Source organism: Cotesia glomerata, linkage group LG4 (genome assembly GCF_020080835.1).
Source record: "Cotesia glomerata isolate CgM1 linkage group LG4, MPM_Cglom_v2.3, whole genome shotgun sequence".
Classification (NCBI taxonomy): Eukaryota; Metazoa; Arthropoda; class Insecta; order Hymenoptera; family Braconidae; genus Cotesia; species Cotesia glomerata.
Window position 1 is genome coordinate 11,769,226 of NC_058161.1, and position 10,858 is coordinate 11,780,083.

The 10,858-nt window shown below is 30.4% G+C and overlaps 1 protein-coding gene across 3 annotated transcripts; it reads right to left on the minus strand.

Annotated features, from left to right (window-relative positions):
* Positions 1-41: 41 nt before the first annotated feature.
* LOC123264277 lies at positions 42-9,627 on the minus strand. Of its 3 annotated transcripts, XM_044727495.1 has the most exons (8): positions 8,058-8,320; positions 7,724-7,985; positions 4,785-6,182; positions 4,625-4,682; positions 3,550-4,582; positions 3,274-3,470; positions 258-2,247; positions 42-152 (listed from the first exon to the last, which is right to left on the minus strand). In XM_044727495.1, the coding sequence occupies exons 2-7, from the start codon at positions 7,972-7,974 to the stop codon at positions 265-267; spliced, it is 4,920 nt and encodes a 1,639-aa protein (XP_044583430.1). In that variant the 5' UTR covers positions 7,975-7,985; positions 8,058-8,320; the 3' UTR covers positions 42-152; positions 258-264. The 3 variants fall into 3 exon arrangements, with proteins under 3 accessions (XP_044583430.1, XP_044583429.1, XP_044583428.1); XM_044727494.1 differs by lacking the exon at positions 8,058-8,320 and adding an exon at positions 9,622-9,627 and having other exon boundaries at positions 3,550-4,682; positions 7,724-7,987; XM_044727493.1 differs by having other exon boundaries at positions 3,550-4,682.
* Between the last annotated feature and the right edge of the window lie 1,231 nt (positions 9,628-10,858).

Below are 10,858 nucleotides of genomic sequence, written 5' to 3' on the forward strand. Positions count from 1 at the left end.
ATGTAAGAATAATTTTTTAATTTAGAAAATTTTAGTCAGGATTTTGTAGTAAGAAATTTTCTAGTAAATAACATTCATAAATACCAGCAATCATAAAACATCCAACCATCCAAAATTTACCTCCAGCATCTCCAGGTTCTCCATTCAAACTTCTAAATAAAATAAAAACAAGGAAATTATTATTCATATTATCAATCTTTATTAATAACAAATTAAAAAATAAACTAAAATTAATTAAAATAATAATTTAAACACACCGTGGGTCTAATTTTGGAAATTGATATTGTTCCCCCTGAGCTCTTTCACCAAGAATGACCACAGCTGTTCAATGGCGTTCTTTTTTACCATTCCGCCATTTTTAATCTTCTTCACCATCAGCTCAGCTCGGTCAGCATAATCCCTCAATCCATGTTTTTTCGCCAAATCAACAGCAGCCTGAGCTCGGCAGGCAAGTTTTTCCCTCTGCAGAATCTCCAAATTTATTTTACCATCAACAATAAGCGAAGTAGGTTTTTCTTTGGGTTTCTTGAAACCATAACTGTTCCCAGAACCAGCAATGTTCTTGGAACTTCCACTGTTCCCAGAACCAGCAATGTTCTTGGAACTTCCACTGTTCCCAGAACCACCAGTGTTCTTAGAACTTCCACTGTTCCCAGAACCACCAGTGGTCTTGAAACTATCATTGTTCCTAGAACCACTAATGTTCTTGGAACTGTCATTGTTCCCAGAACCACCAAAGTTCTGAGAACTATCATTGTTCCTGGAACAATCATCATTGCCACTTTCACTGCTCTTGGAATCATTACTGTTATTTTTGTTCTTATTCTGTTTGTTCTTGGTCCTAGCATTAGCACGAATTCGCAGACTCTTAGCAAACTGACGATGGCGCTCCTTGCACTTATTAGGCTTCAAAACACCCGGCTTAAATCCCTCAGACAAGAAATTGACCCGTTGTGACCTGTTGAACATCAATTTCAAGCCCATTTCTTGAGCCCACAGATGTTTCTTGATATTCCTCATTTTTAACTGTTCGACCCGTTCCAAGAACAAGTTCTTGGCATGAACAATGTAGTCAGATAGGTGAAGAGTAAACAACTCAAAATTGAACCAGCAAAAGTTCATATACATCGCCTGTGGAACAAGACTATCTCGGCCGTGGTCTCCCTCCCAGGCGTTGTCTGATGATAATAAATTAAGAAGTTTGTGGAAGTCGTTGATAATCGCTTCAGCAGATGGCGCTAGTTTGAAATTATACAGAGAACAAAGTAATTTTTTGGAGAACCGTGGTTCCACTGCTCTTAACCGATTCTTGAATTTTGACGCTTGAATACTATTTACTCTGCAGCTTTCCATCTTGGAACCGAGAGAGTTGGTCCTTTCTTCAAGTTCATAATCGTAAGCGAGAAGACCTCGAAGAGACGAATTGGTAATAAAATCGTAGAACTTGTCGAGCAGGGCATTCAAAAGAAGAGCTTTGTTAACAGGAAGCCGTGGGGTCAACGTCATTTTATTCCGATCTTCTTTTCTTCTGGACATCCACTGGATCATCAACTTCTTGAGTTCCAGGGTAGATGGCGCTGAAGGTGTCTTAAGTTCCACTACCAGCTTGTCAGGAACCGTCAGCTTTATGTGGACGTAGATGTAGCAATGACACTCTTCGGGAAAGTGTTTGGTGAGGAACTTTGGGACCTGGTGCTTGGAACTTTCCAGGTTATAGGAAATATTTGGAATTTCCAAAGGGTATATTGTGTCTGAGCACCAGTCTTCGGGGATTACTCGGTAGTTTTGGTAGTGGAACAGGATTTCTTCTCGGGGTGGTGGATCTGGGACTTTTGGAGGAATTGGAACTTTTGGAGGAGTTGGAACTTCTGGAGGAATTGGAGCTTCTAGAGCAATTGGAGCTTCTGGAGGAATTTCAACTGATTCTCTGATTGGATAGCTCGGTCCCTCGGTGTAGCTGGTGACGGATATGGGCGAGGGAAAGTGTGAAGACCAACGGTACCTGCTGCAGGTGGAACTTTCATGGCCGCGACGAGTACAGTTGCAGCAGTATAATTTGTGAGATGGTTTGAGGACTTCACGTAAGTCCGGGGGGATGTTTACCCCTTCTGAGGTAGTTGTTTGGTGGTAGCGACGCCAGAGGTCCGGGCAGTTTGTTTTCAAGTGGCCCACGCTTTTGCAGAGGGTGCACTGGAGTTTACGGCAGTATTCGCAGGTTTTGCGGTAAGATGAGTATTTCTTTCCACACTGAAATTTTATTTTTAACGATTAGAATGATAATAGTTAGGGGTGTGCGAATAATTCGAACTTACGAATTATTCGTTCCGAATCGAATATTGATATTCGAATCGAATAATTCGAATTTTCGAATTATCCGAAATTCGACGAATAATTCGAAAAAAATTCGAATAATTCCCGAATAATTCGAACAATTCGCGAATCATCGAAATATTACTGGATTTTCTATTGTTTCCAATTTGGATTCCATTACATCATGTACACTGAGAAAACAATTCATTTAAATGAAATGAGGCTCGTTAACTATAAATAAATCTTTTATTTAAATATCACCAGAAATATTTATTTGAGACAAAGTTGTAGTATATTTGAATGAAATCCAGATTTGTTTATAGTTAAAAAATATTTCTTTGGTGCTAACAATTGTATATTTCAACCAAATCAAATTTGTTAACTATAAATAAATGTTATTTTTAATGATATAAGCTCACCTCGACATTACACTCATCGAGACCTTTCATTTGAGTACCCACATCAATTTTTCATATATTTTATATATTTATATGTATATATGAAAAATATATAAAAAATGCATGTGGGTACTCAAATGAAAGATCTTGAAGAGTGTAACATCAGGATGAGCTTATATCTTAAAAAATGACCTTGAATCTTGAGAACTATTGACATTTTAAAAGATATAAGATCATCCCGATGTTACATTCATCGAGACCTTTCATTTGAGTACCCACATCAATTTTTCATATATTTTATATATTTATATATATATTATAAATATGTATATATGAAAAATATATCAAAAATGTATGTGGGTACTCAAATGAAAGGTCTTGATGAGTGTAACATCAGGATGAGCTTATATCTTTAAAAACGTCAATATTTAAGAAAGTACAGTGTAATTTAACAATAGCTATTATTTAATGAAGCAAAATTTTATTTATTTATGGTTCACAACTCACATAGTGACTGCAAGGTTGCTAGTAATAATATTAATTGTAATAATAATTATAAACTTACGGTAAGACACATTCTCTGAGGACACCTTGACTCCGAGTGTCCTCCTTCTCCGCACATATGACACAAAGTAAGTTTCCTCTTATCCGGACAATTTTCCCTCTTGTGTCCTGGCTGATGACAATACGAGCACCTGAGCCTTTTGTCCCCTCCACGACAAACCAGATCAGCGTCTAGAATCGCCCAGAGATTCGGATTCCCTAGAAGAACAAAATAAAAAAACACCTAATTAGCATCAACACCATCAATATTAATTTAAAACCACAAAAAAATACTTACTCGACATTTTATGTTGGACATCCATGACATCGTTCATACACCCGCTGCTTCTGTAGTCAGTATAAAAAGCTCTCAACGACACGGGCATTGGCTTCGAGACATATTCTTCAAAGCTGGTGTTATCCTTGCTCTTGTCACTCCTAGGAACTTTTATCGGCTTGAGAGAGTCGTCCCTATTTCTGCTCTCATCCCTCGGTCGTTTTTTATCCGAGCCCAAATTCTTTGGAGCAGATTGTCTGCTTTTATCACCCGAGTCCTCGGTAATTATTGTCGTCGTCGTCGTCGTCGTCGAAGCAGTCGCTTCAGTAGTGTCAGTAATTGTCTCCAACACCTTGGGATCATCCTTAGCCTCCAGATTTGTCAGATTGACTTTCTTTAGTTCCTCCAAAGTTGGAACAGCTTTCTGGACCTGGGAGCAATTTAGCACAAAATTTGCCTCAATTCTGTCTTCTTCTTTCTCTTCATCATCATCAACGTCATCATCGTCGTCATCGTCGTCACAGTTCCAGACTTGCTTCTCAGAATTAGAATTATCTTCTTCTTTTTCATCATCGTCATCATCATCATCGCAGTCCCAGATCTGCTTTTCAGAACTTTCTTCTTCATTATCATCATCGTCATTTTCATTTTCATCCTCTTCGAGATTAATCTTAGAAGGAACGTCTTGGGAATCTTCCTCGCTGTCAGAATCATCAGATTCGTCACTATCGTTGAGATTTATTAGCGGCGGAGCTGGTTTAGGCGGAACAGGCACTTCGAAAATAGACTCGTCAGAATCTGAGTCTGATGAAGAATCCAGCGTCGCCATTGATTTAGAAAATTTAGAGGGAGATTTTATGTTGTACTTTGAGTTGTTGTCTTTCGATGATGGCTCGAGTCTTGATTTTGAAATCAGATTTGGGTCTTTATTCTCGGGATCTTTAGTTGGAGTTACGGATTTTTGGGAATGGTCAAGATTTTCGTCAGATTTGGTCAAATTTTGATCAGATTTGTCAAGATTTGGGTTAGATTTAGCCAGATTTTTGCTTGGTGTCTTCGAATTTCCATTAGATTTTTCTGGACTTTTGTTTGGTGGTTCTAAAGTTTTAGATTTGACAATATTATGACCAGGTTTTTCTGAATTTCGATTAGATTTATCTGAGTTTTTATTAGATTTGTCCAAATTTTTACTTGGTGTTAAATTTTCACCAGATTTATCTTGATTTTTATTAGATTTATCCAAATTTTTATTAGATTTGTCTAAATTTCTGCTTGGTGTTAAATTTTGATCAGATTTATCTTGATTTTTATTAGATTTATCTAAATTTCTGCGTGGTGTTAAATTTTGATCAGATTTATCTTGATTTTTATTAGATTTGTCCAAATTTCTACTTGGTGTTGAATTTTGATCTGATTTATCTTGATTTTTATTAGATTTGTCTGAATTTCTGCTTGGTGTTAAATTTTGATCAAATTTATCTTGATTTTTATTAGATTTATCCAAATTTTTGCTCGGTGTTAAATTTTCATCAGATTTATTCAAATTTTTTGTTTTATCAAGATTATGATCAGATTTTTCCAAATTTTTGCTCGGTGTCTTTAAATTGTCATTAGATTTATCAAGATTTTTACTAGATTTGTCTAAATTTTTGTCAGATTTATCCAAATTTCTATTTGGAGTCTTTAAATTTTCCTCAGACTTGTCCAAATTCTTAGATTTGTCACTATTATCAGATTTCTCCAAGTTATCACCAGATTTATCAAGATTATCATCCAACTTTCCCTCAGATTCATCTAAACTCTCCTCAGAATCGTCTAAATCATCAACAGACTCGCCTTGACTCATCTCATCATTTCTCACCTGACTCCCAAGATTAGATTGCGTCAGATTATCATTAGCCGACTCCTGAATCTCAATTACCTCAATAGAATCATTCAAATTAACGACGTCTTTGGTCCCATCACTAGATTTGTTAACATCTGGATGCCTTGCAGCGCGGTCCGGGTTCTTCCGAGGCGTAGACGAATTGGTTTCAACAATAGAGTTTTTATTTCCCTTAAAAAGCTTGCGGTTCTTTCTTGTTCTCTCTCTTCTCCGTCGATTGCGAACTTTCTTGGCAAAATCCTTCAGATTTGCCATGTGAGAATCTTTCCTGGATTGGGCCTTGCTCCTGCTTGGCGACGACTGGGTCAATCTGATGAAATCTGGCTGGTTGAAGTGCGGCAAATCTTGTCTGGGAGACGAGTAAGGGTCCAGGAGATTTTGATTGAAGTTGTCTGATGCGTAAGGATTCAATTGGAAGTTTGGAGCTTGGTTGTACATGTAGGGTGGCAGTCTGGAATTGTCGAAGCTAATGGCTGTAGGATCTAGCAGGTGTCCAGATCTGGGATAATCTGGCGGGTAATTGCCGAAAATATTGGGTCGGTTGGAATCCAAGGGAGTAAATCCGGTAGGAATTGGAGAAATCGGTGGACCTAATCTTGATGAAATTGATGGGCCTAATCTTGATGAAATTGGTATATTTAATCTTGAAGGGTTTGTGGATGTAAATCTTGGAGGGTTGGGTGATGAAAATCTTGGAGGTACTGGTGGTATAGCTGGATCAAGACTGAATAAAGAAGGGATTGTTCTTGTCAGATCAGATTGATTGGACCTGAAATTATATTTAAATCTTAATCTTAATCTAAAGTTACTAGATTATTTTTTTTTCAAGTTAAATTAGTAAAAAAGTACATGGAAAATTAATGACATTAAAGTTAGCAGTCATTTGACTATTTTTTCATTTTTTTTAATAAATAAATTTGCTCAAAAAAATTATTTCTAAGAAATTGGATTTTTTATTTTTTTAATTTTCTAAATGTCATTTTTTTTTTTTTTCATTTTCTTTTATATAATTTATATGTTAAAAAAATTGTTAAGATTATAAAATATCTTCAGAATTAATTATGATGATAAATTTAGCAAATATTCAATAATTTTTAGAATTTCTTTTAACAAATAAATTATGACCAAAAAAAAATATAAAAATAATTGACTTGTAGAAATTTTAAAAAATTAAAAATGCAATTTTTTAAAAATCATTTTTTGGAACTAATTTTTTTGTTGAAAGAAATTAAAAAATTCTCTAGTGACTGCTAACTTTAATGTCATGAATTAATTTTCATGGAAAATTAATATAAAAATTTTGTTGGGATTATTTTTAATAATTAATTATTTTAAATTCATAAAAATTAAATTTAAGTGACAACTTAATATTTTTTGTTAGCCAAATAAATTATAAAAAAATCATTTTTGTAATTTTTCAAGAATTTTCTCTTTATAGTAATTAAAATGAAAATTAATTTAGTATATATTAAATAATTTAAAAAATTTTACAGCAAATAAAATGACATTAAAGTTAGCTGTCACTAGAGAATTTTTAATTTTTTTTTAACAAATAAATTTGTTCGAAAAAATTACTTTTAAAAAATTGCATTTTTTATTTTTTAAAATTTCTACATGTCAATTTTTTTCTCTAATTTTTTTTGCTATAATTTATTAAAAAAAAAAAATTCTAGAAATTATTAAATATCTGCTAAATTAATTTTCATGCAAATAAATTAAAAAAAAAAAAAAAATTGACGTCAAAATTTTAAAAAATAAAAAATGCAATTTTTTAAAAATAATTTTTTTGATAAATAAAATTAAAAAATTATTAAGTAACTAAGAAAATTAAATTAGCCGACATTTGAAAATTTATTTTATTGAAAAATAATTTTTAAAAAATTAAAACAAGAATTTTCACATGTAGAAAATTTTAAAAATTATCCGTGGAATTTTTTAAAAATAGTTTTTTAGTTCTAATTTTTAATTAAAAAAATTTCATTTTCATAATTGATGTCAAAATTTTAAAAAATAAAAAATGCAATTTTTTAAAAATAATTTTTTTGATAAATAAAATTAAAAAATTGTTAAAATATTTCTAACTTTAATGTCATGTAATTAAAAAAAAATAAATAAATGACAGGGCTCAGCTGATTTAACTTCCACAAAATTTAAAAAACAATTTAAAAAAAAAACACTTGTTTTAAAACGAATCCAAAAAATTACCTAACTCTTAACACAAAAAAAGAATCCCGTCACGAAAAAATTTCGCAATCCTCACGACGCATTACCTCTTTACCAACTCAATCTATAAAAATTTACATAACAAACCTAAACTCCTGCCTGGGAGCTGGCTCTTGCATCCGATGACTTCCAAGTGTCCTGGGGCCGTCAATCAGCGCGCGATGCTTCTTCGGGATCATCCCCGTCTTCTTAGCATAAGACCTGATACTGCCAGGAGGGACATCGCCTTCTGGTGCCAGCGCTCTTGGGTCAATATTCGCCTCCGAGTAAGAGTCATTTGTATAATGAACCTCCGCGTACAGTCGCGCCTCCAGGTCCGGGTCGTAAAAGTCGTCCATTTTGAGGTTAGCTCTGAAATAAATTTCAATTAGAAAAGAATAACAAAATTATTATTATAAACTAATTTTAAAAAAGTAATTACTTACTTTAATTATTTTTAATATTTGCAAAACATAAATATTATAATTATTTTTCACGCGATTGGAATAAATAATTCCAAGACACCACGACGAGACTACCACGTGACTTGTAAAATTAACAATTATTTAATAATAAATAATTTTGTTAAAACTCAACGAATCTTTTCACTTGTCAACAATAAATAAATCATTATTTATTTTGTTACACCACCAATTTTTATTTTCAGGAAATTATCAGACAATGCACATGGCGTCCAGTTTGATAATAAGTTTCGATTTACTGCGCAGTTGTTAAAAGAATCAATAGGTAGCGCTGAAGTACGAGTCTGGGAATTTTGAATCTTACCGCTAGAGAAGAAGGAGAAGCTTGGAGGGAGAAATCCAAGATGGCGGTAAGAGCTTCTGGGGAAATGACAATTAAGAACGTTACGAGTTATTTTGAAAGATTTTGTTGACTTTTTGAATAAAATTTTGATATTTTTGTTATTTATTAATTATTGTTAATTATAATTTATGTTTTTTTTATATTTTTGGGTGCTATAATCAAAGTTTTAATAATTTTAATTAAAATTAAGTTAGTCGACATCTAAAAATTTTAAGAATTTTTTTTCATTGAAAAAATTATAAAAAAATTTCATATGTAAAAAAATTAAAAAACTTTAAGTGCAATTTTTTAAAAATATTTTTTTTTTTTAATTTAATTATTGAAAAAAAAATAAAAAAATTAAAAATGTCGGCTAACTTTAGTATTATTTAAAGTTGTGGATGTGACAAGTGATGAATTTTTGGTGTTTTGTTTTTTTTTTTTTTTTGGAGTAAATATTTAAAAAATGATAATCATAATCATGAAAACTTAGGAAAATTATCAAGGTCATTTTTATTTTAAATTTCTAAAAATGTTCTGGAAAAAGTTGATCAAAAATAATTCAGCAGATATTTAATAATTTTAATAATTTTTTTACAAATAAATTTTAGCAAAAAAAAAAATTGACATGTAGAAATTTTAAAAAATTAAAAATGCAATTTTTTAAAAATAATTTTTCCTTAATACTAAAGTCGGCCGACGATTTTAATTTTTTTTTTAATAATTAAATTAGAACAAAAAAATATTTTTTTAAAATTGCACTTATAGTTTTTAAAGTGTTTTACAAGTGAAATTTTTTTTTTTATTCTTTTTAATCATTTTTTCAATAAAAAAAAATTCTAAAAATTTTTAAATGTCGGCTAACTTTATTTTCATGATTTTTCTCTACAAATTTGTTTGTTAAATAAAATTAAAAAATCGTCAAGTGACTGCTAACTTTAATACCATAAAAAATTGTTATAAGTTTTATTAAAAAAATTTTTTAAACTTTTCGGGCCGCCATTTTTTCGCTTTCTTCGCATGAAAATAAAGTTAGCCGGCATCTAAAAATTTTTATGATTTTTTCTATTAAAAAATTATTGCAAAAAAATTATTTTATTTGTTAAAAACTTCAAAAACTATAAGTGCAATTTTTTAAAAATATTTTTTAGTTATAATTTAATAAATTAAGCAAAATAAAAAAATCAAAAATGTCGGCTAACTTTATTATTATTTCTTCGCCGCAGTTTTGTTGAGACTGTTGAGTAGCTTCAGTAATTTTTATTATTTTTCTTCGTAGGAATTTTTATTGTAAGGTAAAAAAAATAAAGAACAGATGAAAGTGTATTTGTTTTATAATTATCGTTGATTTATTTACAAATATTTATATATTATATAATCCTTTATCAATAATTTGTTATTTTAGAGTAACAAAATTTCATTGCACATATACATCACCAATACATGCTTTTGTCGTTACATTGATATATTTCGTATATTATAAATGTATAATAATAATAATAATAATAATCAAAATAATAATAATAATAATAATAATCATAATATATAATATACTATGTATTGTGTAGCACTGACGGCAAAATTTAAGTACATAGGACAATTTTCATTGTCTAGCGCCAAAGACAATTATTCGGTTAATTAAAATAATAATAATAATAATAATTTGGTTAAAATTATCAATTTTCAGTACACTAGTGAACATTTTAGCACAAAATGGATACTTCCATGTAAGCTCACAAGTTTATTTATTATTACAGCTATTATTTTTATATCTTTCATTTTTTTAAAATCTATAACTCATTAATTAACGTAACTTATAATTGTAATCGTCGACAATATTACATTTAGCGTTAATATCTTGAGCTAGGCCTTTTGTTATTTTTTGTGAATTTTATTACTAATTTTTACGGTTCAAAATAATTTATAAAAATTCAATTTTTATCGACTAAATGAAAAAAAAAAAATAACATCTTTCTAAAATAGCCTAAATTCTTAATTAACAATTACACTAATTGTAAACAATTAAATCTATAATACTGATTAAAAAAAACGATATATAAACAGCCAAATAATTGAAATTTATTAACCCTAGCATTAATTAATTAATCACTGTCAGTTCAATAATTTCTATTTAGGCGAGTAGCATTATTTACAATAAAACGATAAAAATGACTAAATATTTATTAAATTATCTATCTACTTTTTCAATTATATAAAAAGAAAAACAAACTTCTCGCAATAATTAATAATTAATAATTATTAAACTTTCAAATTGCCGCTTATTCAGTAGACTCTTACTCTTTAAAACATTTATTTAACATATATTTATATTGTCAAGATTTTTTTGTCAATTTATTTTATTTCTTCCAAATATTCGTATATTCTTTATTTCGGACGATTAATTTCTTCATTTATTTTACGCGTAATACGTTAAAAGCA

Bases quoted from the DNA above. Each gene is read 5' to 3' on its own strand.
- LOC123264277 (XM_044727494.1), bottom strand. From the start codon at position 7,974: ATGGACGACTTTTACGACCCGGACCTGGAGGCGCGACTGTACGCGGAG. The intron at 4,683-4,784 runs ATCTAATAAAAA...AAACTCAGATAA, and splicing joins CCAAGCAGAAATTTAGACAA to ATCTAATCGAAATTCAGAAA. The intron at 2,248-3,273 runs GTAAGTTTATAA...ATAAAATTTCAG, and splicing joins CTCAGAGAATGTGTCTTACC to TGTGGAAAGAAATACTCATC.